Below are 26,257 nucleotides of genomic sequence, written 5' to 3'. Positions count from 1 at the left end.
CTGAGCGGCGGCGGTCACACTTGGCAACGCATGGCGGAAGCGAAGGCAAGACTTGGCAGTCTCTTTGGGTCAAATGGTATGGTCGACAACACGAACGATCCCTTGAGGTACAGCGCACCGAAGGAACCGACCAAGGCGGCAACTGCCGCGGCGCCATCTTCAGCAAGCAGCGCTGAAAGCACTCCCAACATCATTTACACGAGCACCGTCGCGCTGTTCAAGTACGACGCAGCTAAACGGTCGTATGCATCGTGCTCGCCGTCTCCCGTGGGCTGTGTTATACTCGGGAACAACGCCAGTTATTCTCTCCTCCTGTACAACGCGGCAAAGGAGCACTTGTCGCGGTCCCCTGTTACAGTCTCGCTCCAGGCTACGCTCCAGCCAGGACAGTACGTGAATTTCTACGACGCAATCGGGGACAACTACTCGGCGCGATTTTCCACTGACGTCGACGCGCAGACGTTCATCCGCACGCTGTTCCTGACCAAGGTGCATGTCGGGATCTGGGGTGGCGGCGGTAGCGCCCCATCGATCTCTGCAAACTCGTTGACGAAGGAAGAGCTGTCGAGTCACGATGCGTCGGCCCGTGCCATTTCGGAAGGGGATTCCGTTGGCATCGCGTTTAGCGTGTGGCGAGTGGTGGGCAACGCGGGTAGCTCCCCTCTCGACGTCGTGACCAAGTATGCGCCGTTTGAAAAGGTGTCGGCCACGGACGTCCGGAAATTTCGCGTCGGAGACAAAGCCGAGCGCATATCGGCGCTCGAAGAAGGTGTGGTCGGGATGAAGAAGGGCGGCCATCGCATCGTGCTGGCGCCGCCGGCCAAAACGAACGGGAAAGACTGGTACATTTTGCAGATGGAACTGGTCAAGGTGAAGCCAGCGGCGGTCGACAGCCAACAAGCGTCGTCCGCATCCCGGCGCGCTAGCGAACCGCCCAAGACGACATCGAATGCGAGTGACTCGGCGTCCAACGGCCATGGCGGCGCCACAACTTTATCGCAGGACTTGGTCGTGTTTGAACAACAAAAAGAAGAACTCGAGAAGGAGCGGCAAAAGTTGCTCGAGTTGCAAAAGCAAGTCCAAGCACAAAAGGACGCGAATGGAGGAGCGTCCCAGCCACTTCCCCAGCAACAACCCCCCCACATGATGTACCCGCCACAGATGCTCTACGGCGCGCCCCCGTCGTATGTGCAGCCGCCGCAGCCCCAGTCGTATCCGTGGGCCATCATGGGTGGCAAACCCATCGACGCGCTGCTTGTCGAGTTGCACACGAAAGTGGACCACTTGATTCGCCTTGCCCCAGCACCGTCGTCGTCGGTGCTCACGTTCACGGACGCTGCGCAAACGGTGCGTGGCGTCGAGCGGCTCGTGAGCGAAAACGAGCGGCTCGTGCACCAAATTGGCTTGCAAAGCCAGCAAGTCCGTACGGTTGAAACCAAATGCGACGACCTGCAAGCGTCCATGGCCAAGCTTCAAGCCGAGAAGGCACAGTGGAAAGCCGCCGAGACGCTGCACCAAGCCGAAGTCGCCAACTTGGTCGCAGCCAAGCAGAACGCCGAGCAAAAGGTCAGTCGGCTCGAGCACGACGTCCAGCAACTCCAGCAAGCGTTCTATCAAACACGGCAGACTTCATGTACGACCGTCGGCTGTGCTTGGAGCGATTGTTGCATCTTCTCGGTTGTTGCATGGAATTGTTTTCCCGACGTGGTTGCGACGTTGGTGGAGATGGTTTCGTTGGCGGCGATGAATGGTGATCGAGTATGTGTGATTCATTGTAGCGGACCAGGATGCAAGGGCCATGGAATTGCGCATGGAGAGGGACGGCCGCGCGAGAGCGGAGACGGCGCTCGCCAACGAAACGGCGGCGCGGTCCCTGGCAGAGCAAGAATTGAATCTGGTCAAGAAGCAGTCGGTCAATCTCGTATCCCTCCATACGTCGGAACTGCAGTCGCTACGCGTCACGCACGAACGAGAAGTCGCCCAGCTCGAAGACGCGCATCGTCAGCACATTCAAGCGTTGGAAGCGGCAGCTGCCCAGCAAGCCCAACAGGTAAGCGCGACGAGCTCTGTTTTCCATTCACGATTCAACGATCCAGGTGCCGTCCGTGGATGTCGAGGCGCTGCACACCCAAGTGGAGCAGTTGCGAGCGTCCATGGAGCACTGGAAGGCGCAGGCGACGGCCGCGGCCGTCGAAGTCGAAGCGCTTCAATCCGAGAAAGCGCTGCGTATCGAGCGGATTGCCGAGCTGGAGCAGATGCAAGCGTTCCATGCGAATGCGCGCGAAACCGAAGTGAGTGCGTTGCAGGCGCAGGTTCGATGACTTTCTCGAAATGCTGCATCGATTCACATGCGTAAATGTGACTAGATGGCGACATTGCAAGCGCAGATTCATGCGACTGGTCCCGCGCCCGCAGCGACCGGCAACGGAGCGCAAGGAGAATGTGACCATTGCGCCGCGGCGGATGCGCGCGCCAGCCAGGCACTCGCCGACGCCCAACTGAAGGAAGAGTCGGCGCGGCAAGCGCTGGAAGCTGCCGAGGCGCTCAAGAAGGAAGCACAGGAGTTGCTGCTGGAAGCGCCGCCACCGTCGGCGGTCGCGCCGAATGTCGCCGACTTGTTCAAGGATATGGTGAACGAGATCTATTATCGCTTCCAGGATATCTTTGACGAACGAGATGGCCTCGAGGGCAAGCAAGTACTAAAGGAGATCAAGGCGGTGCTCAAGCAGAGTACCAAGGAAGTCGTGGCCAAGGTCGACGGAGCCCCTGCGTAGAGTAAAGCTAACATGGCCGATGGCAGCCGACATAGCGAATGTCAATGTAAAATGAGGAAAACACATTGAACCACTTAATGCGACGCAATGCCGTTCGCCTGCGCACGCGTCAAGTCCAATGGCTCCGACTTGAGCTGCAAGAAAATCTGCTTCATGCGCGTCAAATCGACTTCGTCCGCGTCCGCCGCGGCCTTGTTGTTGTCCACTTCACCTCGGGCCTTGGCCTCGACGGCAAGTCGCTTGGCTGTCTTGGACTTGTGCGATTCCAACTCGACCAGGCTCACGACACGTTCCCACGGGTTGTCGTTGGTCAAGTCCGCCGTGAGTTTTTCGATCGTCGCTTGCTCTTGGGTACGGTTTGCTTGCACCTTCGAGTCACGGAGGCGCTGGCGTTCCGTCTTGAATTGTTCCATGGCGGCGAGTGCCTTCACACGGTTTTCTTCGCCGACCTTCTCGTGCTCTAGTGCCGTTTCCGCAATCTTGCGCTCGTATTCCGCTTGAAATTCCCTAGAACGATTTCGCATCAGCGAACTACGAGATCGCGGGAGCCATCTCCGTCTCCAACGACGCTTCTCGTCCTCTCATGGAGATCAACAACGAGCGAAGGCTTCCCCGCATGAGGAACAGAACCAGATATACGTACGCCAAGGCAGGGTTCTGCTGGTCGAAGGCGACGCCGTCCATGATGGGTGTGCTGTGGAGGGGCAGTGGTCGAAAGTTGATTTGATCCGCTTTCGGATACCGAAACGACTTCGTGTTCCCCACAGTTCCACTTGACTTGATATTTGTATGCACTTTGTTATCCGGACGTTTTCTCCAAGATTTTTGCGCCTCATGATGCTGTAAGCGGGCGGCACTCGCGGCGTCGAGTCGGCGCATGGCGGTGGCCTTTACATGCCATAAAATATGATCAAGGTATCAACCACCATAATGGCATTGCCCTCGTAGCGAATCTCCGCCATCCGTGGTAGAGTGACGCCGAGAATGACTCCCGACGGCCCTTCGATCAACGGGTTTGGTACGCCATGGCGCCACATCCCGCATGCATGACCTGCGCATTCCCCTTCATCGTCAGCATGGTAGAAAGCCGATCGGCGTCGCCAACACCGATCGATCGCCCTCGCTCCTCCATGCACTTGACCGTTGAAGCACCAAGGGATTGGAAGGTATATTTAGCCACCTTGACACTGCCCTTCGCACTCTGACTCTGGCGCCCTGATCACGACACAACGAAATGAAGCGGCGCGAGCAAGGTTTCGACAGTAACACGCACAACCAAAAGCTGCCAGAGTACAATGCACTGGCGGACCACAACCTGCGCCACTTTTTCGAGAACCGCAAGCTACAGCACCACTTGTATGACGTGGGCATGATCGACAAGGCTGGCCGCGTCATCGATCCCGAGAAACACAAGGGCAAACTCGCGATCCTTCAGCAAGAATTCAAACACGCGGAAAAAGCCGAATTGCTTCGGCAGCGCGAGGAAGAAGAGATTCGGCGCCGCGTCCAGCTGCGTCGACATGCGGCGCTGAACGAAGCTCGCAAAGAGGAAAAAATCAAGAAGATCAAGGAAGATCGCATGCTCACCAAGCAAATCGTGGCAGCGGCCAGGGAATATGCAGCAGCACCGCCGCCGTCGTCGTCCAAATCCACGTCGTCGCTGTCGGGACCGCGGTCTTGTCTATCGTCGGGAGGACGCAGTAACAACTCGGGCTCGTTTTAAGTATTATCGTGGTGTATGGCACTGTTCGGAGCACAGGTCTTCCATCGCTGAGATTCCCTGGTGTGCAGCTTCAGTGCCGCGCTCGACCCAATACTCTTCGAACGCTCGGGAGACGAACGGGAAAAATGCTCGAACACGAGAGGTCTGGGTGTAGAGTGTTGTCGGAGCGGAAGAGCTTAACCTTGGAGGAGCGGAGTAGGAGCAGATTTCGTCAACGACAGCAAGGGACCGAAAGGACAAATTGGCGGATTGAAGGCGAAGCGTCTTGTCCACGGGATCGCACACGGATTCCTCGTACACGTACGAGTAATGCGTCCCCAGGACCCTCGTTACCCATGACGGGACATTGGCGGGAGTGCACTTGCCCAAGCGCGCCGTGTGGAGACACCCTTGCTCGTCGAGGAAGCGGGAGATCACCTCCATCTTCTCCACATGCGGGAGCATGGGATGGGGATACTTTCGCCAGAACGCGGCAGACACGACCTCCCACGGGTATGCGAAGACATGCTCGGACCGCTGCACGCGTCCCATGAACGTCGAAAGATAATGCGGCGGTTGGAAAAAATACTTTTTGTCGCACACACGAGAGAAAAACATTTCGCGACTTGAACGGTTTTTGTACAAGATTTCAAATGAATTTAAAATATCTTCGCCTCAACACAATGGGATCGACGGAGATGGCGTAGAGAGGGTGCCCGTGGATAGAATGAATTGGGATACAAAGGCAAAGGCTTCTGGAGCTCTATTCACGCTCCTGTGCGATACACGGCTCCTGAACTTTTGTGTGAACACGAATAGCGAAAGTAGCACAAACTGCTATATTTTAAATTCATTTTGAATACGCCGTCACTCTGCAACCCTGGAATGGACTGTCGAGCCAACAAGCCAATTGTTCCGCGTGTGTTGCGACCTGCTACGGGCAAGGAGTCACCTGCGCTGACTGCAGAGCAACCATGGCGTCCTCAACGTCATTGTCGCCAAGTCCAAACAATCGAATCCTCATGCGGTTTGATGCCGCACACAGTGGAAAAAAGTGAATTTAGAAATTGGAGGAGTGTCTTCGTGCCGGATTTAATTGTGCATGGTTTTGGGGGAAAATTTGTGTGTGCTCGGTTAAAAATGATAAATTTCGGGATATTTTTGCACGTGGGAATGTCTTGCGTTGTGACCAAGCTCCGTTCAAAGCAAGTTACGACAGCGCATCCGCCTAGTGAAATGCGCACCTCGCAGCGCAATGGAGGGGACGTGAGTTTATTTTGCACGGAGTGCCTTCGAGGGGAGTGGGCCCCAACTGTGCACAAACACGCATTGCTTTTATCTCGTTTGGAAAATCGGCACTGCCGTTGATCACCCTGCTTCGTATGGACTGCTCGAGTTTCTTTTCCCGGTATTGTGAACTTGTATGAAAAAACGATGAAGTTTTGAGAAAAAAAATTCGACCGCTACCCAAAATTACTTGGAAATTCTAAAAATATTACGCAAAGAAAATCGCCCAAACCATCACAGTTTTTTCCAAATCGACAAAATGGAGATGCCATTGATTTTGCAAGCCGTCGCCTCCAATTAACCCAAGTCGACCACCCACCGCGCTGCCACTGCAATGTTTCGATCCATCCGCGTCCTTCGGCAGTCGGCGCGATACCTGCGACGCCATCCAAACGCATCTCGAGCGCCCACCATGAACATGAAAGGTCCTCTAGGAGGAGGGATGGGTCGATTGAATGCTGCTCGCATGCTCTCCGCCTCCGCCGTGGACCTCATCTTGGACTGCTGCCAACATCAAGCCAGCGATCTGCGGGTCCAAGCCTTAGAGTTCCACACATTGCAGGACGATGATGGCCGATAACATTCAATCCACGACTCGATACCTTGCACTTCTCGTCCCTTAGCACTCGTAGATCCAGTGGATGTGCCATCCGTCCTCCTTCAAAACGCGTCCATGCTCATCGAGATGCAACAAAGTATTTCATTTGTTACGTAGGTTGCTCAAGTAAGAAGCGGGTGTCTACAGTGATGAGGGTCCACCTAGCACCCCAGCGCCGCCAACGCGACGTTGGGGAGCGGATTTTCACGCCACCACCGCAGACTTGCCTCTCCCCCGATAGTCTATAGATATGCTACCACACATCTGACACTTATTCTTGTTGCACGGGGAATTCGAACACGACGTCCTTGGAGGTCAACTTCTTGTAGACGGTGGCGAACGTATCCAACTTGGTTTCGACGTTCACTTGGTCCTTGGGGTCCAAATAGACCTTGAGGAGCTTCGACCCATCAAGACGCACGCGGGTGCGCTTGCCGACGATTTCGGTGGGGTACACCAAGTCCTATAGTCACAAACAACACATGGAGAGAGTCAGCATGAGGCATGGGAAGGCTAACCCCCAGAGGCCATCGCGCACAAGACAAGGACGACGTCATGAGGAGAAACGTACGTCGAGGATCGCGTCTTGCACGGCAGTCAAGGTGCGGCTGCGAGCACGGGGGGCGCTCACGTTGTGGCCGCGCGAGTGGCCCTTGCCCAAGATGGTGCGTTGGGCAATGATCACGACGTGGCGGCCAGAAAACTTCTTTTCCAATTCGCGGACGAGGCGAGCTTGGATCTTGTTGAAGTTCTTCAAGAGGCGGAAAGGCACAAAGATCACGATCGCCTTGCGGCCACCGGGCACGTCCACTTGCTTGGCGGCCGTGATGTACAAGTCCTTCAAGTCGGCCTTGATTTCGGCGGCGGAGTTTTCCAACGTCACCAATTCTTGGGCAACTTGCTTTTCGAAGTCATCGGCGACTTGGCCAGCGGGCTTCACGATCTTGGAGGTGGTGGCAACCATTCTTACTCTTGAGCAAAGGAATAATGCCGCGGGTCGGCCGGGTGGCTGCCGTGATTTGGCTGGTCGGGGGCTCGATTCGCTTTTGATTGGATAAAACTCGTTAAGTGCGACGGGATAAGTACGCTATATAATCATTTTGATTGGTTGATTTACATCAAATTCAAGCAAATAATTGGCTGAAACACCAACCCAAAACAGGGTCCGTCCGGATTGTATCCGTATCAAATCGCATGCACAGCGCCGTCCGCGAAACGCTACTCTTCGTGCTCGCGGGTGTCCTCGAGATCGGCGGTGGCTACGGCGTGTGGGTGTACGTGAAGAACAGCGATCAAGCGTCACCTAGCCAAATTCTGTTTGCCGTCATGGGCTCGATTGCATTGGTGGTCTATGGGTGGGTCCAGAGCCTTCAAGCCATCGAGTTCGGACGACTGTTTGCCGTGTATGGAGGGTACTTCATCTTACTCAGTCTCTTGTGGGGATGGGCCATTGACGGCAAACGGCCCGATGTTGGAGACTGCGTTGGCTCCGGCATTGCGTTCGCGGGCGTACTTGTCATGTTGTACTGGCCCCGATGACCACACAAGTCCACGAGATCAACCCGACTTTAGCAAGGAGCTCCGTGTATACCCACATTAAGCGGTGAATTCTGTGAGATCACTGCTTGATCAAGGGCTCATAACGAATGCGGGAGCTCACCGCGCGCGGCGGAAGAGAAGTCAGTGCTGTCAACTCGATGGGCTTGGAAGGAGTTGGCAACGGGTCATTCACCGACTTGTTGTGGGGCAAGAGCGCAGTCACAACGCACGCCACGACAGACACTGCTACCAGTGGAGAAGCCTGTCACGTCGAAATTGTGAACTGAAGTACCTGTTAGCAAGAAGAACACGACGATAGCAACTCGATTCAGCCACAATGTAAACATGACGCACGAACTGTCCTGTGCCGGCGACAATGGCTGAATGCACAGACGTTCTTTCAAAGGTTGGTGCATCACGGGCGTCATGGCGATGCAAGCGGTTGGCGACTGACTGCGTCGCGTGGGCAAAGGCAGAATGACTGGAGCAGCCTCACGACGGTCACCAGCAGCAAGCGGTGCATTCTCTGACAGAATCGTCCAGTTTATAGCGGATGCAGCGGCCCTGTCTTGACCAGATATCGGACGCAGCACGAAGCGAGCGACATCACACTGTTGCGCATGCGCACCCTGACGGAAGGGTGGGCGAATCGACATCGCTCGAACGATCCTCATGATAATACTTGTTGAGAATTTTGTGTCGTTTTCACGTCGGTTCTTTTTTCACGACACAAGTCGGCGTGCAGAAGAAGCGCTCTTCGTCTGGCGGTATCCATGGCGCTGGCCCTGCACCAGGCGTCGCTTGAGTCATGGAGCTTGTCCAGCATCTCGAGGACCATTCCTTCGACAGACCCATGTTGTGGCACTGATCGCGCTTCTGTTCCTGGCATCGCTGAATCCCGTGCCGCATGAAACGTTGTCATGCTCGTCCACAGCACTTGCCCGTTCGCCACGACTCGATCGCGAGTGGTGCTCGTCGCGGTCCATCACGTTGAATACTCGTTCGAATACACACAAGGGCTCGATTGGCCTCCAAGGCGTGTTGCCTCGTATCGTAAATCCCATTTCAAGAGCGATTTCGTGGCACTCTCAAGCTTGTCGCCCAGCGCTTCGAACGGGTCGGACGATGGCGCGCCAAGACTCGATGCAAGGGTTGCGATGGTGATGTTGAAGCCTTTTGCAGCGACTGCGGCACCGTGGTTGCCATGAATTGCATCAACACTTCTCCGACGTGATTTCGACGCGGATCCTCTTACGGGCGGTGGCACGACAGGCATGTCGTCGTCGATGATGCAAGAGAACGCGACAAGCTCGCCAAGCGCGACAGTGGCCATCCGTTCTCGACAAATGGGGTGGCATCATATGGGTCCATCTCTCATTTCACGTCCGCAGTGCCCACCCTCCTTGTTCGAGCGAAAGCCCTGCACCGTCGACTCACGTGGCTGCGTGCCGCCTTGGTCCACGTCCTCGTTCGACCTCGCTGTGCGTTTGGTGAATCAAGGCGCGAAACACCGACACATCCACCGCAGGCGACGCTTTCACCGGCTCGTACAGCCATGTCGGTCCTTCCACGTCGTGGAATGCCTTGGCCCTCGCATGGCTTGCCCACACGGCTGGATGTATCGTTATTTTCGACCTCGATCTGAAGCGTATTGCTTGACCAACGATCTCCATCGCATGTTCGCCATGACAAGAAAGTATTCGAGTGAACGATGCCCGCCCGCCCTCGACCGGTGCAACAACCACATCGACAAGACCAACCCACGTTGTATCGAACGACGTATGATGCCTACATGGTCGACGCCAAGATGTCGTCGCACGCGGCATGGAGCCGGCGCGTTTTGTCTTGGATGCGCTGGAGAATGGCATCTTCGTCGCGTTTCATGTCGTCCATGGCGCGGAGGAGACTCCCAATGTGTCCATCCATTTCTTCTTCGAACGTGCGCGCGTTGCGCGGTTCGCCCCGTACAAATTTGTGCATCGCCTCCATGCACCTACACACCGTGTATTTGTCACGTGGCGGCGCCCGAGGCGTCGTACTCGAACAGGTGCAGCGACAGGTTGTCGACGGCACGTTGGTTCACCGGGCCATTTCGTGGATGCAGTTGCCGCTTGAGCCGGTACTGCGTTTGGATCAACTTGACGGCAGCTTCCCGACGCTGCTTGTCCCAACGAGTCTTGTCGATAATGTACTTGACGCGCGATTCGTTGTCGGTGAGCTCGAGCGCGCCAAAGAAAATCGACTGCACCAGCGACAAGATGAGGAGCCCTCCGAGAATGCCGCTACAGGTCAGGAACCCTCGGCCCGCATAGGTCACGGGAGCGTAGTCGCCGTACCCCACAGACGTCTACAACAAGCACACGGGTCATGTAGATGCCGGCGTCCGGCACCATGGAAGTGGCGTCAAACAAGTGAAGACGTAGCGATAACGTACGATGGAAGCAGTGGTCATCCAGACTGCCGTCCAGTAGTTCAACAGGACGGGCTGCGCGGGCCTACAGGTGGATGCTCACGAACGTCCCAGCAAGATGCACGCATACACTTCGAGAATTCGAATGATGGCGGCGGTGACGAAAGTGACAAATACGAGGAGCGGCGCCTACACGCATGACGTCGGTGGGTCCATCATGCATGGCGGCGACGTGGTAGACATACCACGAGGCGGGCCGGTTGGGTGCTGAAGATGGCCTTGAAATGGAAAAACGGACTCATGGCATTGACATTCTTCAACGTTCCTGTGGGTACATCCATCGACATGAACTCGGCATGGACATCCACGACTTAAAGAGCTGCGTACCGATGAAGGCTGCCCATTGCGAGTACAACGGCGACGAGCTGCGCATGTACCGACCAAACAAGTAGAGGCGCAGCACCATGAACACACCTAGAGCGGACCGCATGTAGGGAATTCCGTCACGGACAGCGCGGTTCAAAGAAGACGATGGAATTGTGTACCAAAGACATCGTAGTTGTAGCTGTACGACAGGTAGCACGCGTTATCGTGGATTGTGGTCGTGAGGTTTTTGGGATGACGACAGATGGCATTCTCGTTCGAGTCAAGGGAGTGGCGAAACTGGAGGATCGGAAGCGATCCAGACAGGTACGGGGGAATATGGAACCCACACACGATCAACTCGAGAAGGAGCACCGGCCAAAAAACAGACAGCATGGAGGCGGTGGGTGGAATAATGTTTTGCAGCTTGTAGATGTTCGTGTGGGACTGGTACCGGCACACGATCAGTATGAGAAGAATCGCCGTCGAAATCGACACCACTGTCTTCAGTGCCTCCGACAGAGGCGTCGACGAGGCGTCGGCTACCATTAACACTTCGTTCTCGGCCAGCATCAGCACAAGACCGACTATCGCCACGACGAACGCCCAGATCTCAAACAGCTTGCGATGACGGTAGTTCTACAACACGACGTGTGATTCTTGCGCCACGATGCGAGCAAAAGTGCATCGCAGGCTTACCTTTTTCAGATTGTGAATCACTTGCAGGTTTTGAACAGTCTGGTTCTCGCTAAACAGTTTGCGAACCGACGGCGACTGGAGCTGCTTCATGTACTTCTCCGATCCAGACACGACAGGGGATGCCGTTCCGCCAAGTTTACCCTTGTGCTTTGACGTGGTCGGGCTCATCTCGACCGATGGGTCCATCGTCGCCGTGTCACCTGCGTCGAGGGGTCGTTGTTGAAACAAAGAGCCGCCTTGTATTTCTCAAGGTTCTGTATCTAACACAAATATACTAAATATATATGTACTATTTAAATGGATTTATATATATACATATTTATATATTTGTATACTAGTATATAGTTAACTATGGAAATAAAACCACTACACGACCAGTGCAGTATGCATTAATCTAAGATATTCTATAGGTACACAACAACAGAAAATATCGCGTAGCCGCATCCGGCGTTTTTATCCGAAATTTGTCGCCGCAGCGCGCGCGCAATCGCCATGGACGACAGGTTGGGTCAGTACAAGCCGGCATTGGCGGCATACTTCGAGATCCATCCCGGCCCCGAGGTCGATATTCAGACCCTGCTGAGTCGGTGTCCTCAATTCGCGACCCTCCTCATCCAGAATCCGACCATGTGCCTTCCTGTACTCGAGTCGGCGTTTGTCCAACAGGTGTCGACGTCGATGCCGCCGCAGCTACAACTGACCAACGTGCCACCGTGTCTGAAGAAGCGCGTGAGTGCATTGCGCAGCAAAGAAGCTGTTGGACTCATGGGGGTGGAGGGCACAGTCGTACGGATTGGATTGACGCGAATGCTGGAGAAAGTCCGACAGTTTGAATGCGCGAAGTGCAACACGACGTGGGAAGTCACGTCAAAACCCGAAGAACACAATCGCATGATGGTCCCGGTACGACTGAGCTTCCTTCCGCCTGCTTGAATGCCCTGTTTGATCCGTCGAGGGTATGCGTAGCGCGCTTGCATCTCTCGAGGAGCATGCAAGTCGACAAATATCCGCGAGATCAAGGGAAGCAAAGTGTGCGTCGACTACCAAGTACGTCGCGCATTTCTCCATTAAGAATGGAAACATCAGAAGCACGATTCTTGAAAACCTTGTGCCACCTCCGACAGACGATCAAGCTGCAAGAGCAAGTGTCCAAGCTTGGCGTCGGGTCCATTCCGCGCTCCATCATGGTCATCTTGGAAGGTGAGAAGATGAGGTCATGAGGAGTGTGCTCATCAAATGTGTTGCGTAGGCGCATTGGTGGACAGTGTCAAAGCAGGCGATGACGTCGTCGTCGTGGGGACATTGATCAAGTGCTGGAAACCGTGCATCAAGGACGTCCGCTGCGACTTGGTCGGCTCCATGATCTCTGTCCAGTCGCGTGACTTGACACTCTAAAGGAAACCGTGATACAAGCGAGTAGCATTCGACTCAAGAACGTGAACGGAACGGCCAGGGCGCTTGTGACGGACGACGTGCGCCGCGAGTTTGAGCAGTTCTGGCACGATTACCGCGAGCATCCGTTGGAAGGGCGAAATGTGATCTTGGGCAGCATTTGTCCCCAAGTGTACGGGCTCTTCATCGTACGAGCGAACGCGCTCGTGGTGCGTGTGACGTCACCACACATTCGACAGGTGAAATTGGCCGTCGCGTTGACCGTCGTCGGAGGCTGCTCGTACGTGGATGGGACTGGCATGAAGACCCGCGGCGATTCCCACATGCTGCTCATTGGCGACCCCGGAACAGGTAAGCCTGGTCCATTCTCGAGCCACTGTGCTATCGACCAAGTGGCACGTGGCTCGACGAGGGGGTTTCAACGCCGTGGTTCTCGCTTGGCATGAACTGACGCTTGTTTGTTTCGATGAAAGGCAAGTCCCAGTTCTTGCGGTTCACTGCCGAACTGAGTCCGCGGTCTGTCTTGACCACAGGGATCGGCACAACCAGGTACGTGGAAGCGGAAGCGTTTGCTTGAGGCGAGTCATTCGCCACTGACGTGGATCACGACGTGTAGCGCGGGCTTAACGTGCACGGCTGTCAAAGATGGCGGCGAATGGATGCTTGAAGCCGGCGCGCTCGTCCTGGCCGACAGGTGCTCTATCGTGATGCGTGCGACATGTTGGTTTGAACCGTGGAAGGACGGCGTAGAGGCGTGTGCTGCATCGATGAATTCAGCAGCATCACAGCGCACGACCGCGCGTCGATCCACGAAGCGATGGAGCAGCAAACGTTGAGTGTCGCCAAGGCAGGGCTTGTGTGCCAACTCAACACGCGCACGACTGTCTTTGCAGTCACCAACCCGAAAGGCCGGTACGATCCATGCCTGGGCTTTCAACTCGACGGTGCTCGTTCCAGCAGATGCTAACAGTTGATGGAGTGGCTCCACAGATATGACCCGAACGCAGACGTGTCGGTCAACACGGCGATTGCGAGCCCGCTGCTGAGGTCTCGTCCAGGTCAAGTGGCTTGTCGTCGGTAGCTCACGATGATGGGCTGTGTAGTCGCTTCGACATCATTCTGGTGCTTTTGGATACAGTGCAAAAAGAGGCAAGTCGTTGAATATTCCCGTGCTGGATGTGCATCCATCGCTGCAGATCGAAGCCCGTAGTCGAGCTAAAGTGCAGTCTGCGATGTGTAGTGGGACGAACGGGTGTCCTCGTTTATCTTGGACCAGGCGGCGGCGTCGGCCGAGTCTTTCCGCAGCAGCCCTCGTACGCCGCTCTCTTCACGTTGCGTTATTGATCCATTGCATAGGTGGCGACGGCGCACCACGTGGGCCACAACGCCCCGATCGAACACGGTGGTCCATTGCAAAGCTGCAAGCGTACTTTTGCTACGTTAAAGTGCGTCGTGCGTCCTACGATCTTGGGTCGGGTTCACGACCGTGGTGTGCAGGAGACGTTCCAACCTCGCTTGTCCCGCAGCGCCATGACTGTGTTGCAGCGCTACTACCAACTGCAAGTACGTCATCACCGTTGCATGGGTCGACGAGGTCGCATCTCTGGAACGCGTAGCGATCCTCGGACATGCGGAATGCCGCGCGAACAACAATTCGGCTCCTGGAGAGCCTCACGCGGATATCCCAGGTGGATATTACGTTTCTCGATCGATACGATCTCACGTGGGACGTAGGCGCATGCCAAGCTCATGTGCCGGTCGGAAGTGTCGGTGCAGGTAGAAGTGGAGTGTGGGCCGCCGACCGTTTGCCAACCGAAATATTGGCTGCGACGACTTGTAGGACGCCGTCGTTGCTGTATACATCACGGAAACGTCGAAGTCGGCAGACTCGATGCTCGGATACGAGTCGGTGCTCCACAAGAGTTTCAGTCCCGACCCTACGACCGAGTACTACCAGCACGAAGAGGTCATTCTATCCCAGTTGTCGCTGACCGAGCTCTCGACGAAACCTCCTCCGCACGACCGACCCACCACGACGGGCGACTGCCAACGCCCGAGCGTTGACGAGGTGCGTATGCCGCGCGCCAGCAACGAACGCGACTTGCATCACTATATGGTTGCGTGGACCGCATAGAGTCGGAAGGATCGACCTGCGCGAGTCGACGTTCCGAATCGATGGAGCCAAGCTGTGGACGCCCATCGTAGCCAGGTGCGTGCCACGTACTCGTTGTCCATCGTTCAAGCCGGTATCGTTTCGCAGCGACCAACTCAACACGACGAGAACCCACCCACGGCGCAGTCGCGGTTCACCTCCAAGTGGAAGAAGTATCGGAGAGATGCCTCGAGCATGTTTTAACTTGATTCAGTCGTATATATACTTGGGACCTCGCAACGGATATCCATGGCGACAGGAATGCACGCAACAGCACGAAACGGGACAAGCAATCGGTGCCGCCACTAGCATGGGAAACGTATCGATGTATAGACGCATACTACATGACAAGGGCATGACGGTCGACTGAATCCTCGTCAATGTCTGTTCATTTTGGCGCATGCCGATGATGCCCAAACGTCATCGACGTGAGAACCGGCAGACACGTTGGAAGGCTGCATCGTCGCGCCGCTCTTGGGACGCATTGCGAGGCACGGAAGGTCAAGCCTTTTCCGTCGCATGCTGCGAGTTCGTCCCGCCAAGGAAGGAGCCGTGCCGCGAGATCGGTAAACCTCTTATAATTAATATTTCCAAGTGATGCGATATGCATTTGGAGAGGTTGTCCCAGCTTCCGACATGTTGCGAGGCACAATTCGAAGTGTCGAGTCAACTTGAGGAGGAGATCTGCCGACGAAGATGGCGAAGTACCCGAATGGCTTCCGCGAATGCTGGGGCGACTATCGCGAAGAAGAAGACTTGGAAGTCGCGACGCAACCTCTGTACGCGCACCAGAAGTCTCTCCCGAAGCTGCCTGTGCCCACTTTGGCTGACACTTGTGCGTTGTACTTGCAGACTGTTCGACCGCTCACGACGGACGCAGAGTTCGACGCCACGAAAGCAGCCGTTGATGCGTTTCTCCGAGGTCCGTTGGGTCCTACCTTGCAGAAGCGCTTGGAGGAACGGGCGGCATCTCGTCCAAACTCGTCGTACTTGGCGGAATGGTGGAACACATTGGGGTACCTTCATGTCCGCGACCCCGTTGTGTTCAACGTGAGTTACTTCTTTCACTTCAGCGACAGCGTGCATCTCGCCCAGCGCTCACAAGTGGGTCGCGCTGCATCGTTGGCAGTGGCATCGATGGCATTTCGCAACCAAGTTGCCACTGGCACACGCCCACCAGAGACCCTTGGCAAGGCCAAGACTCCGATGTGCTCGACCGCGTACAAGTACATGTTTAATGCGTGCCGTATTCCCCGTCGCGACGCCGACTCTTATCGGATCTACGACCCATCCACGAACCACCACGTTGTCGTGATGCGCCACAACAAATTCTACAAGGTCCATCAAGGCGCAACTCCACTTTCCTTCTTGGAATGGACGTTCATTCTGACGCACATTTTGAATACGGCTGGATCCAAGGAGTCTTCCATCGGTGTGCTGTCTTCCGAAGACCGCGACGTGTGGGCTGATGCGCGCGCGCAACTCTTGACCGATGGCAACGAAGCCACTCTTCGCGACATTGAGTCGGCCGTGTTCTTGCTTTGCTTGGACGACGAAGCCCCCACTTCTCGCACGGAAGTTTCGCACGCGCTGTGGCACGGCAATGGGCGGAACCGCTTTTACGACAAGTGTATTCAACTCATCGTGTTTGGCAACGGGAAAGCAGGGTTACTGGCAGAGCACTCCATGTTGGACGGGATGGCGATGTCCGTCTTTGCCGATTTCATCCTCACGGGGCTTCGCAACCAAACGATCGACCTCGGCGACTCGACGCTGACACATGCGGCGCTCGTGGCGAGACTACCGGCGGTGACGCAGCTCCAGTTCCATGTGTCGACGGCGACATTGAAAGCCATTGCCGCGGCGGAGCGCACGTTTGATGCGACGGTGGCCGCCCACGAAGTGCACGTCGAGTCGTTTTTTGGATATGGCCACCACGCGATCAAGACGTTCCAGTGCAGCCCAGACGCATATGTCCAGCTTGCAATTCAACTAGCCGTACGTCCTGGAATTTGCGCATTGAGATGCACGATGGGATGACGGGATGCATGCCTGAGCAGGGCCGAAAGCACTGGGGCAAGGATGTGGCTACATACGAAGCGACTCAAGTCCGAACGTTTTTGCACGGGCGAACTGAAACCACGCGCAGCTGTTCGAGTGCGACCAAGGCGTTTGCGGATGCCATGGTGCACACTAGTCCCGTGGACCAGCTCCAGGTCAAGGTGCGTAGCATTGCACGACGATGGTTGAGCGCGCCGCGTTCGTTTGGCACGTGCTTGAAGCCTCACGTCCACGCGTCTCCATCGTGCTGACGTAGGCGGCGCTGTGTCGCGATGCGTGCGCCGCACACGTCAAGTACATGAAGGTCGCGGCGCAATCGAAAGGCGTGGATCGACACTTTCTTGGACTGCGCTTGTGCATGCAGCCTGGCGAGTCGGCCGCGATCTTTGACGACCCCGTGTTTGCTCGTTCCAAGTACTGGCAGGTACAGCAACGACAGCGTACCAAGGTGCGCTCTGATTGCACCATGGCGCTGTAGATTTCGACGAGCCATTTGACCCACGAGCTGTTTGACGGGTGGGGATGGGGCGAGGTTGTGCCCGATGGCGTCGGGATCGCGTATAGTATCAAGAGGAACTCGGTGCACTTCAACATTGCGTGTCGAAAGCCCACGGACGGCAGCGGGCTGTCGACGGCGCGTGCATTTGGCCATTTGCTTGAAGAGAGCTTGCTCGAGATGCGCCATGTGCTGGAAGCGGACCAAGCGCTCAAACTGCCAGCCAAGCTGTAGAAGAAGGCTACGTATAACGCAGACCGAGCGATATATCGAGTGGTCGTCGAAATCGATCGAGTGCTGCCGTGTTTCGACTGTGCGAGTCTCAGTGGTTCCTCGATCGATCGGTCGGTCTCCCTCGATCATCGAGTCTGCGTCGTCCGCAACGAGGCAAGCAGACCCTTCCTTTCTACACCGCCGTGACGATGTGCGGAATCCACAGAGAGCGGTGAGCATGACGGCGGAGTCGTCCCTTCGGCCAGAGATCATCAACTACATTCGAGCGCAAAGCAATATGCATGGATGGTTGGATGGGGGCGTGTGCGAGCGCGCTCTGCCATGAATGCCCCGGTCGTTCGTCATGTGCTCGTTCTTGGCCCGTTGCAGGCCATGGCGACCGCGCCATCGATGGATTCGATTGCGGTCGGGGAAACTCGACCACTGCATGTGCTTCAATCCCCGACTGCCTCGCACGAACACGCCCCTTTTCCATGCATATTGCATGGTTTGCGATGGCTCGGGTCCGCCGCGATCGGTCGGCACGCCGGTCGAGTCGGGCCATTTTGGTCCAAGTGGCAACCACCCCCGTCTTGTTCACGTCATCAACGATCTGTACTTGTGGCATCCGTGGTGCGAGCACAACGAATTGACTTGGATGAATCAGCCGCTTGAGCCGCATCGTGTGCCGTCAAATTCACGCGCCGCCCGCGGACGTACACGTCTGTGATGTTGCGATCGTCGCCGAGAAAGAGGAACTTTTGAAATTGGCTGCTCACGTCGTCGTGCGCGTGCGAATCGATGGGGCTGTTGGCCGAGTTCAGGTCCACGACCAGCATGTCGAGCTCCTTGCCCTTGACAAAGTTGCCCACAACGTCGCTCAGCCCAAGGCAGTCGGCGCTGCCGACGGTCGCCAAGTGAAACACTTCCGCGTACGACAAGGGGGCGTGCGACGGAGACGTGAGCGACGTCACTTTGGACGCAATCACGGCATGGCGAATCGCGTCGAGCATGGACGTCGAGTACCCGGCCGCCACGTCTGTTCCAAGGCCGACCTTGACACCTTCATCGAGGAGCTGGCGGACGTTGAGGACGCCGCTCGTCAGCGAAAAGTTGGAGTTTGGACCTACGCAGCATGCTGAGTACACGTCGTAAAGAGGTTTGTCGTGCTGTTGTACAATGAATCATGCTCGCGCCACGGGATTTCAGCAGGGATCGCTCGTCCGGCGTGCACCAGATGCAGTGGGCCATGTACGCGCGTTCGTTGAGGAGTCCATGGCGATCGTATACCTCCACGCAGCGCGTCACAACGATGCTCCCAAGCCAAACACGTACCTCGGCATAGCTCGAACAATCGGGGTGCAAGTCCCGCACCCATTCGATTTCCTTGGAGTTTTCCGACAGATGCGACTGGATTGGTAGCGTGTATGTGTCAGCGAGGGCGGCAAGACCAGTCATGAGGGCCGACGTCGTGCTGGAGAGTGATCAGTCCGCTGCGGGGCGATACATGGAATGCATGCGAGTTCACTCACCTCGGTACAAATCGGGGCGTGATCACAGGTGTAAGGAGCGAGTTCTTCTTGGTGGCTACATACTCGATGAACGACTTGGTGTCGGCCAGGGATCCGTGTGTCGTTTCCGTCAACTCTGGCGTCGCGTTCCGGTCCATGTTGACTTTTCCGAGGTACCCGCGTTGTCCAATGTCGTGCACGATGTCGGCAAGGACTTTGCATGCTTCCAAGTGAATCGTGGCAAAGTACGAGCACGTCGTTGTGCCGTTGAGGACATGGCGCGACACAGCTTTCGTGTACATGTGCTTTGCATATCTACACGCGCAACCATGAGCCAAGACCAAAAACAAAGGAAAACAGTACGTTGGGTCGGAGAATTTCGATTCGTGAGGGAACGTGTATGTGTGCAACCTGCATCCTTGTGATGACACGTGAGTCCAAGAGTCATGAACGTACCAGTTCAAGAGTGGAAGGTGCATGCCCACACCCAAGAAAGAGTACTGGGGAGCGTGGGCATGCCCATCGATGAACCCAGGAACGAGGAGATTTTCTTTGTAGTCGATGAGCTGCATGCGACGAAGGTGAGTTCACGCACGAGCAGACACCACCACGAACCTTGTCGAACACGACGGTATCAAGGGACTGCGTTGCCAAATCCACCACGAACTCAATCGTGCCGTGCTCATTCACGCCAATGAGGCCCGGATTCAGCATCTCGAGGCGTCCGAGGGCGAGCGAGTGTACGACGACTCCTTTGTACGCGGTGATCGGCATCTTCGTCGTGCAGGGAATTCAAAACTGATCACTTTTCGAAGGGACATCCCGTGGATTTGAAAACTTGGAGCGTCGGTATGATTTGGGATTTTTGCTCAAAAATCCAAAAAATCAGGCTATAATTCCCCAAACAAGGTCCGAAAATTGAACAGAATGCGGCGATTTCACCGAATTGCCCCGAAAGGGAGCGAATGGTAGATGTATTGTTCGGATTCATGTCATACAAAACATACATTCTCAATCGCACCCGCGACACGGAAGAGAAATGGGTGCGCATGGGGGGGGGGGCTCGCAACCATCGACTCAACTTTCCATGCACGCAATACATACTAGAGCCGCCCCGTGGCCCAGATGAAGGAAATACTACGTACAGTACTGCAGTCCAGCTTACAAGCACCCCGCCCCTTCATCCTACTACCGTTGCAGGGGGATTCCTCTCTTACCGAAGTCATCGCAAGGGGGAAGAAAACCTGAAGGTATAACTTCCTCCCCCTCATCACCTCGTGCAGTAGAGGACGCTTGATGGATACCATCCGTGCGAGGCTGTACTGGGCGCGAATTCGTTCGACTACGCTCGACGGCGTTGCTGCGCTACATCGTGATGTTGACATGAACGGTGCGGCCCATTCATGTACTGTAATAAAACCATGACAGGGTAAACGACCATCACTTTGACAAAGTTGTCCGGATAAGGAAACGACCATCACGCATACAAGAACGAATCCGGATACGGAGTAGTGGGTTTTGACTCCATCACAAGGAAAGATGTCCACACCGAAGAAGACGCGGCCGGACGGACCCGCGTCGAGCGACGGCGGACGCATCACTATACCCGGGATATGGCAGTTGGTGCTTCAATTCTCTGATCTCGACACGGCGTTCAACTTTGGTGTCATGGTGTTCTCATCGCCGAGTTTATGGGACGTAGCCGCCGACAACGATACATGGGGAGGTCTTATCGAGCAGCACTTTGGCGCAAAGCGCATGTATTACCCTACTGCATGGCTCCCTTCCACGTCGTGCGTCCCGAACTTCCGAGCACAAAAGGATTTCCACCCGTCGGACGCGTACGTGGAGTTTTGTGAAACGTACGGCGAGCGCGCCATGTTTTCCAAAGTCCAAATCCGCCAAGGTGACATTGGACACATTCACGACGTTGACGGGACCCCCCTCGATGGCCTCATGTTTCCCACAAACTATTCTCTCCTCAATACTGGTTCGGGCGCCGCAGCCGCTGTGTTCCGTCGCGCTGGCGCAGATTTGGACGAGTACATCAAAGCATTGCCGGCTCAGACCCACGACACCAAAACCGTCGTGACCCCTGGGTTCGATGCCGGAGTTGAACACTTGATTCATTGCGTTGGTCCGTCTCCTCACACCATCGGGAGCTATCCGCTGCTCTACCAGACGTATTTGAGTGCGTTCGAGCAAGCCCGACGGCGCCACGTGAAATGCATCGCTGTGGCGTCCATTTCGACGGGTGCCCTTGGGTTTCCACTGAACCCGGCGACCTCTTTGGCCATGCGCGCTCTGCGCGACTTCATCAAAACCCATCGATGGAACGCCAAGGTGGCGTTTGTATGCTGGGATGCCGATGTTGCCGCGGCGATGCGCGACGCCAAGGCCGACATCCTTGCAAACTTCAATGCTCAAGCGTACCAAGTGATGTCGATCGTGTAGGAAGGCCATCGTAGGTCACTGCTTCATGTCGATAATACTATTATTTTATTGTTTCAAATCTACGTGCTGTTGTGTGGGGGGACGGGGACGCGTGATCAATGCGAATGACGCGGCTGGTTGATACTGCGTGCCAGTCGCGGACTCTTTCCATGCAGTTGATGCGTGGGGGTCAACGTTTTGTTGCGTCGCGAACGGAACGCAGCTTCCTCGTTTTTAGACGGCTGCATGAGAATGTTCCAAATGGTCGACTCTTGGCTGCGGCGGTTGTCTTCGAGTTCATGGCACTTGTCCACGAGCTTGCGATGCAATTCTTCTTGCATGTCGAGGAGTTCCAATTCCGCGAGGAGTTCGTTCATTTGGTCACACGCTTCGAGCTCGCGCAGGTCCGTTTGAGTGAACGGGTAGAACGCCGGGTCAAACAACTCCTCGTCGGGGACTTCACGCGTGTGGAACTCTTGGTCGAGGATGACAAACCCATCGGCCTTGACGACGGCGGGCGAGTACGGAAGGTTGAGGGACTCAATCACATCGTCCGTAATGGGTGTCTTCCACCCGAGCGACGGATAGAAAGGGGGAGCGAGGACGTTGAGCTTGATGGAAGGCATGTTTGCAGGTCCTAGTGAATCGGAGAATGCCGGTGGGATTGGCGCGCGGCGGCGTCGTTGAACTTGCGATGCTGTCGACCTCGCCGTATGAAAATTGGGCCAATCAGCGATCGACAGAACAATGTCTTACCCAATGAAACGCGCCCATTTAAGTCAACGTCTCCAGGTGGAAAGATCGGTCTTATGCGGCCCGACGGCGGTATACAAAATCCCATATAAAGTGCGATGACCTCGATCCCGTCGCCGCCGCCTATGCACAGATTAGATGGGGTGTGCGCGAGGTGCGACCAAGGGATGCGCACGCAGCAGTGTCTCTGTTCTGCATGCCGCATACGCTCTCTCGCTATGTTGTGAGCTACGAGTCCTGCACGTGTGGCGTGGCGGCATCGCCCTGGACATCCGCGCAGGGCATGGCGCGTGTGTGGGTGTAGATCGGCATTTGTGGTGGCGTGCACGCACTATGGCGAGACCCTGCACGCTTCAATGCCGCCAGGACATGCAACACGCGCGAGTTTGCACGACGCACGCGGAACGGCTCGGACGAGCGCAGTGGAAGGAAGGTGTGCGCGACGGTGCGGGATTGTGGCCAAGTCGAATTATCCGGATGAGATCGTCGGTTATATGTCCAGTGTGCATCTCGGCGCGTTGATTCGCAGAATTTTAGGGTAAAATTCGTTTAACGCATTTGACCTTTGTTCTTCGCGGAAGCGATCCGGATACGGGAGGGATTGACGGAAAGGCATGTCCAGTTCCCGAGTTGGCAACGATGAAACTGAATCCGAACGCGGCGGCGTTCGTGCCTACATTTGCGTCGTGGAGTGCGCCCCAGGCGCCGGCGGCCACAGAAGAAGTGAAATACTGCGACGAATATGAAGAGGATTCGTATGACCCGAACTACTACCCATCTGACGACTATGACGGCGAAGACGAGATTAGTGAACTCCTGGCCGAGATCGAGCGCATGCAGCTCGAAGCAGACATGACCCGCGAGTTGGAAACGCTCAAAGCACAAGGACGTAGTGAAGATGCAGATCTGTGGAACACGTGGATGGCGGGGGCACCGCCACCTCAAGATTTTTCTCACCAGGAAGAAGCCTCGCCGATGTCGTCCTACCACTACCCGTCGACACAACACTACCGCCACGACAACTCGCAATTCCGAAAGAAGACTGCGGTGAACCCGTATTCCTACAACAGTCGAAATGCCTATCACAATAGCAGTCCGCGCAACAGTAGCCCCAAGCATCAACCCCATCACCGACCCAATTACACCAGCCGAGCAATATACCAACCTCGTGCGACCAACTAGCGTTGTGCTGAGAGCAGTGCCCTCTTCGGCGCTCTCAAAGCTAGTTAGGAAGTAAACTGTCAGGTAACCAACTGAATCCCCCGTCGCCAACCTGTCGATCGCACGCATGGCGTTCGCCGCCCTCCTCCACGTTTCGACCGAGTCTATTTTCGTGTCTGCTGTTCCAAAACTTAGTTTTCGAAATCCCCGCGCGTCGTATGCCGCGGAAACTCGTCGACGACGACGTCGTCATGCACCAAACAGCGGGGTTCACAGTGGGCGCTGCACATCGTCCTAGTTCGCAACTTGTACGATCGAAGCATGCGCCAACTGAGTCGTCCTCGACTCAGCGCTTTCTACGAACGGTAGGCCCGCAGGATTGAGCACGTGAACAAGCAGCATCGTATTACAACGCAAATCGACCGACGGACACGAAATCACCGCGCAGATGTGAGCGGTCGGCGGCTCTCGGACGAGGAGAAGGCAGTCGCAGCCCACCACGCGTTTGTAAGCGGCCAAACTCTCATGCAAGATGTCTGAAGGACAATGAACTCTGTAGACGCTAGAGCTTATGGACGGCATTCGAATGCCGCGCGTCGTTGTTCAGCAAAAGCAAACGACCGGCCAAGCCCTGGACTCCATTCGAGGCGGCGGCGCTCAAGACGAGAGAGTCCAGGTGGTCGAAGACCCCATGGTGGCAGTGGACGCCCGATTGATGTCTCTCACGTGTACTGCCACACCGGTCGATGACAGTGGGTGGTGGTGGCAGTCTTGGTTTCATACCCCGACGGAGGTCCGAATCTCCTTCAGCGACATGACGGCCGTCGAGGCAAGCGCGGAATGCCCGTATGCACAAACCACTTCCCCTATCAAGGGATCGCCAGGGGAGCCCGAAAGCACGTCAGTACACGTCGTGAGGATGGACGCACCCAATCAGCAAATGTGGATCCAATGCAACAACGCGGAAGAGCAGGTGCAAGCATTGACTAGCTTTGAGCTCTTACTCAAGTCGGCAAAGCGACGATCTTCGGACCACACGACGCAGGAATGACCTGGGCGCAAGGCCGATGTAGCTTTAGGTTGAAGATGTATGTCGCATGGTCATCGAGTGGATCCTAACGCTGTGCACATCTCGCCCGCCAAGCGCGCACATGAAGGCCCGGACGCGATGCGCCCATCGACTGCCGACTTGGCTGTGTAATTCCATTAAGATATCTCCGTCAGTCAGTCACGCAAACCGCTTCCATCATAATGTAGCGAAATCTAGCGGCCATGAGGAAACTTTCGTGGTGGTCGAGGCCACACGAGCAAGCGATGCATGCAAGCTCATTGTTGTCGACCAGCCGGAGAGTCACGTGGGTTGTGACCAATACCGTCATCACCGAGATCCGAGGAACGGCGCACGTCATTCGTGCACATCGCTGAGCTGCCATTGCAGCAGCAGCGCTACCACGCACACATTGCTCAAGCTCATTTCCAGCAGTGGCGGCGGCTGTGCTTGCCCCCGCGGGAACATGTCCGTCATGTCATGCCACGACCGTATACCGAGGATGACGGTTACTGAAGCGACGTGGCAGTTACATTTGCGATCATAAATCTGTCGCGGCACCGACAACGCAGGCTGTCATGCACTCAATGACGTTGGCAGGTCCAACCCACTGAATCGCAGCTAGATTGTGCTCCGTCCAAGCATTGGTGGGATAGCCATGGAGGGGACCGCCGTCGAGGTGGATCTCGCGGGTTCGAGGTGCGCCAGTTTTGTCCGTTCGAGGAGCTGTAACGCACTTTGCCGTTGCTTGGCAGCTCGTGCCAGCGTTCGGAAACTCGCGACGAGTTGCTCTTGTTCTGCTGTGTTGCTGCACACCATCGTGAGTTGCTGGGGGCGATGCCTCGTGTACGCCACGCACACGCCATAGTACCAGCACGAGCCCTTCTTGGCGAGGTCGTTTTCCATCGCGACCTGCTTCGGGGGCGGCACCTTGTACGTCCACGCAACGACAGACACAACATCTTCCAAGTTCAACGAACTGGTCGGTTGCCCTTGTTTGCGAGGCGAGTTGCCGGGCATGGTCGCCACAGGCGACCACTCCAGTGTTGTCAGGTGGGCATCGATGCCCATCTGCATCATGTCGTACACTTGCCGCCGGGGGTTCAGCACGGGAATTCTCGTCTGACCGTCGATGAGCCGTCGCACCTACAAGTGCAACCTTCGCCAGCGTCGTTGCGTATCCGGCACGTACAAACGAGCGATGGGCCGCGGCGCGCGCGTCGTCTTGGAACGACATGCGGCGAAAGTCCTCGGCCCGCATTGTGCGCTGGATGTGGTGTGGTCGACTGAGTTGGCGGGGCGGCGGGTGATTCGACGCTGGTGACGGCGTTCCCCACTGAAAGAACACGCCACACAAGGAACGACCGTCGATATCACCGTTTGGATGTGTATGGCGACCCTACCGAGAACGACAACGCCTTCGCTCCAAGCGCATGCGGCAACATCACGTGGAGTTGCAATGGCGAGTCATGTGACGCCCCATGCTATATTTACCTCGAGCTAACGTTGTCGTGGAGTGGCCGACGGGAGTCGTGCTTCTCTTCAGACATTGGCTCAGTCATGTTGGTCGGACCAAATTATCCGATTGTTTCGGGAGCATGTCAATGCGAAGAGCACGGAAACGCCCCGAATAAGAATCCCATGGGGGTCCATGCAAGGTCAACA

The 26,257-nt window shown here is 56.0% G+C and overlaps 16 protein-coding genes across 22 annotated transcripts; 9 read left to right on the top strand and 7 right to left on the bottom strand.

The window, feature by feature from the left end:
• Positions 1-30: 30 nt before the first annotated feature.
• Positions 31-2,774, top strand: H310_08374 (hypothetical protein; the record flags this gene model as incomplete). The annotated part of the gene is made up of 4 exons (XM_008874086.1): positions 31-1,633; positions 1,779-2,068; positions 2,097-2,312; positions 2,367-2,774. The coding sequence occupies 4 exons, from the start codon at positions 31-33 to the stop codon at positions 2,772-2,774; spliced, it is 2,517 nt and encodes an 838-aa protein (XP_008872308.1).
• Positions 2,629-3,503, bottom strand: H310_08373 (hypothetical protein). The gene is made up of 2 exons (XM_008874085.1): positions 3,418-3,503; positions 2,629-3,281 (listed from the first exon to the last, which is right to left on the bottom strand). Exons 1-2 carry the CDS (start codon positions 3,456-3,458, stop codon positions 2,849-2,851), a joined length of 474 nt encoding a protein of 157 aa, XP_008872307.1. The 5' UTR covers positions 3,459-3,503; the 3' UTR covers positions 2,629-2,848.
• Positions 3,504-3,594: 91 nt separating this feature from the next.
• Positions 3,595-4,527, top strand: H310_08372 (hypothetical protein). Its single transcript, XM_008874084.1, has 2 exons — positions 3,595-3,792; positions 3,858-4,527. The coding sequence occupies exon 2, from the start codon at positions 4,009-4,011 to the stop codon at positions 4,495-4,497; it is 489 nt and encodes a 162-aa protein (XP_008872306.1). The 5' UTR covers positions 3,595-3,792; positions 3,858-4,008; the 3' UTR covers positions 4,498-4,527.
• On the bottom strand, positions 3,926-5,051 carry H310_08371. 2 transcript variants are annotated; one of them, XM_008874082.1, is made up of 2 exons: positions 4,362-5,051; positions 3,926-4,302 (listed from the first exon to the last, which is right to left on the bottom strand). In XM_008874082.1, exon 1 carries the CDS (start codon positions 5,026-5,028, stop codon positions 4,501-4,503), a length of 528 nt encoding a protein of 175 aa, XP_008872304.1. In that variant the 5' UTR covers positions 5,029-5,051; the 3' UTR covers positions 3,926-4,302; positions 4,362-4,500. The 2 variants fall into 2 exon arrangements, with proteins under 2 accessions (XP_008872304.1, XP_008872305.1); XM_008874083.1 differs by having other exon boundaries at positions 3,926-4,312; positions 4,362-5,050.
• Positions 5,052-6,443: 1,392 nt separating this feature from the next.
• Positions 6,444-7,392, bottom strand: H310_08370 (hypothetical protein). Its single transcript, XM_008874081.1, has 2 exons — positions 6,933-7,392; positions 6,444-6,824 (listed from the first exon to the last, which is right to left on the bottom strand). Exons 1-2 carry the CDS (start codon positions 7,323-7,325, stop codon positions 6,633-6,635), a joined length of 585 nt encoding a protein of 194 aa, XP_008872303.1. The 5' UTR covers positions 7,326-7,392; the 3' UTR covers positions 6,444-6,632.
• Positions 7,393-7,555: 163 nt separating this feature from the next.
• On the top strand, positions 7,556-8,036 carry H310_08369 (hypothetical protein; the record flags this gene model as incomplete). The annotated part of the gene is made up of 1 exon (XM_008874080.1): positions 7,556-8,036. One exon carries the CDS (start codon positions 7,556-7,558, stop codon positions 7,898-7,900), a length of 345 nt encoding a protein of 114 aa, XP_008872302.1. The 3' UTR covers positions 7,901-8,036.
• Positions 7,980-8,328, bottom strand: H310_08368 (hypothetical protein; the record flags this gene model as incomplete). The annotated part of the gene is made up of 2 exons (XM_008874079.1): positions 7,980-8,146; positions 8,193-8,328. 2 exons carry the CDS (start codon positions 8,326-8,328, stop codon positions 7,980-7,982), a joined length of 303 nt encoding a protein of 100 aa, XP_008872301.1.
• Positions 8,329-9,688: 1,360 nt separating this feature from the next.
• Positions 9,689-11,558, bottom strand: H310_08367 (hypothetical protein; the record flags this gene model as incomplete). The annotated part of the gene is made up of 8 exons (XM_008874078.1): positions 9,689-9,893; positions 9,940-10,247; positions 10,335-10,395; positions 10,441-10,499; positions 10,556-10,635; positions 10,698-10,784; positions 10,856-11,312; positions 11,373-11,558. 8 exons carry the CDS (start codon positions 11,556-11,558, stop codon positions 9,689-9,691), a joined length of 1,443 nt encoding a protein of 480 aa, XP_008872300.1.
• Positions 11,559-11,840: 282 nt separating this feature from the next.
• H310_08366 (hypothetical protein) lies at positions 11,841-15,360 on the top strand. 4 transcript variants are annotated; one of them, XM_008874074.1, is made up of 19 exons: positions 11,841-12,275; positions 12,339-12,419; positions 12,497-12,572; positions 12,622-12,722; positions 12,770-12,952; positions 13,004-13,115; positions 13,298-13,313; positions 13,381-13,458; positions 13,515-13,676; positions 13,755-13,811; positions 13,868-13,913; positions 14,005-14,077; positions 14,121-14,209; positions 14,262-14,327; positions 14,381-14,452; positions 14,499-14,540; positions 14,605-14,832; positions 14,899-14,973; positions 15,025-15,360. In XM_008874074.1, exons 1-19 carry the CDS (start codon positions 11,865-11,867, stop codon positions 15,118-15,120), a joined length of 2,064 nt encoding a protein of 687 aa, XP_008872296.1. In that variant the 5' UTR covers positions 11,841-11,864; the 3' UTR covers positions 15,121-15,360. The 4 variants fall into 4 exon arrangements, with proteins under 4 accessions (XP_008872296.1, XP_008872297.1, XP_008872299.1 ...); XM_008874075.1 differs by having other exon boundaries at positions 13,238-13,313; XM_008874077.1 differs by having other exon boundaries at positions 12,339-12,572.
• Positions 15,361-15,557: 197 nt separating this feature from the next.
• Positions 15,558-18,048, top strand: H310_08365. Of its 2 annotated transcripts, XM_008874073.1 has the most exons (4): positions 15,558-16,914; positions 16,977-17,138; positions 17,234-17,401; positions 17,456-18,048. In XM_008874073.1, exons 1-4 carry the CDS (start codon positions 15,613-15,615, stop codon positions 17,705-17,707), a joined length of 1,884 nt encoding a protein of 627 aa, XP_008872295.1. In that variant the 5' UTR covers positions 15,558-15,612; the 3' UTR covers positions 17,708-18,048. The 2 variants fall into 2 exon arrangements, with proteins under 2 accessions (XP_008872295.1, XP_008872294.1); XM_008874072.1 differs by having other exon boundaries at positions 16,977-17,401.
• Positions 18,049-18,291: 243 nt separating this feature from the next.
• On the bottom strand, positions 18,292-19,971 carry H310_08364 (guanine deaminase; the record flags this gene model as incomplete). The annotated part of the gene is made up of 6 exons (XM_008874071.1): positions 18,292-18,812; positions 18,865-18,976; positions 19,022-19,160; positions 19,219-19,512; positions 19,561-19,763; positions 19,813-19,971. The coding sequence occupies 6 exons, from the start codon at positions 19,969-19,971 to the stop codon at positions 18,292-18,294; spliced, it is 1,428 nt and encodes a 475-aa protein (XP_008872293.1).
• A 765-nt stretch (positions 19,972-20,736) lies between these two features.
• Positions 20,737-21,713, top strand: H310_08363 (hypothetical protein; the record flags this gene model as incomplete). The annotated part of the gene is made up of 1 exon (XM_008874070.1): positions 20,737-21,713. The coding sequence occupies one exon, from the start codon at positions 20,737-20,739 to the stop codon at positions 21,649-21,651; it is 915 nt and encodes a 304-aa protein (XP_008872292.1). The 3' UTR covers positions 21,652-21,713.
• On the top strand, positions 21,663-22,333 carry H310_08362 (hypothetical protein). Its single transcript, XM_008874069.1, has one exon. The coding sequence runs from the start codon at positions 21,750-21,752 to the stop codon at positions 22,269-22,271; it is 522 nt and encodes a 173-aa protein (XP_008872291.1). The 5' UTR covers positions 21,663-21,749; the 3' UTR covers positions 22,272-22,333.
• A 671-nt stretch (positions 22,334-23,004) lies between these two features.
• On the top strand, positions 23,005-23,655 carry H310_08361 (hypothetical protein). Its single transcript, XM_008874068.1, has one exon. It carries the CDS (start codon positions 23,023-23,025, stop codon positions 23,563-23,565), a length of 543 nt encoding a protein of 180 aa, XP_008872290.1. The 5' UTR covers positions 23,005-23,022; the 3' UTR covers positions 23,566-23,655.
• A 74-nt stretch (positions 23,656-23,729) lies between these two features.
• On the top strand, positions 23,730-24,781 carry H310_08360 (hypothetical protein). Its single transcript, XM_008874067.1, has 3 exons — positions 23,730-23,852; positions 23,914-24,051; positions 24,104-24,781. Exons 1-3 carry the CDS (start codon positions 23,763-23,765, stop codon positions 24,593-24,595), a joined length of 720 nt encoding a protein of 239 aa, XP_008872289.1. The 5' UTR covers positions 23,730-23,762; the 3' UTR covers positions 24,596-24,781.
• Positions 24,782-25,046: 265 nt separating this feature from the next.
• On the bottom strand, positions 25,047-26,257 carry H310_08359. Of its 2 annotated transcripts, XM_008874066.1 has the most exons (3): positions 25,996-26,074; positions 25,785-25,928; positions 25,047-25,738 (listed from the first exon to the last, which is right to left on the bottom strand). In XM_008874066.1, the coding sequence occupies exons 1-3, from the start codon at positions 26,035-26,037 to the stop codon at positions 25,214-25,216; spliced, it is 711 nt and encodes a 236-aa protein (XP_008872288.1). In that variant the 5' UTR covers positions 26,038-26,074; the 3' UTR covers positions 25,047-25,213. The 2 variants fall into 2 exon arrangements, with proteins under 2 accessions (XP_008872288.1, XP_008872287.1); XM_008874065.1 differs by having other exon boundaries at positions 25,785-26,257.

The sequence above is a fragment of the Aphanomyces invadans genome (assembly GCF_000520115.1).
Source record: "Aphanomyces invadans strain NJM9701 unplaced genomic scaffold supercont1.17, whole genome shotgun sequence".
NCBI lineage: Eukaryota > Oomycota > Saprolegniomycetes > Saprolegniales > Verrucalvaceae > Aphanomyces > Aphanomyces invadans.
Note: the sequence above shows the minus strand (reverse complement) of the source record. Positions and strands in the feature narration are given on the sequence as shown.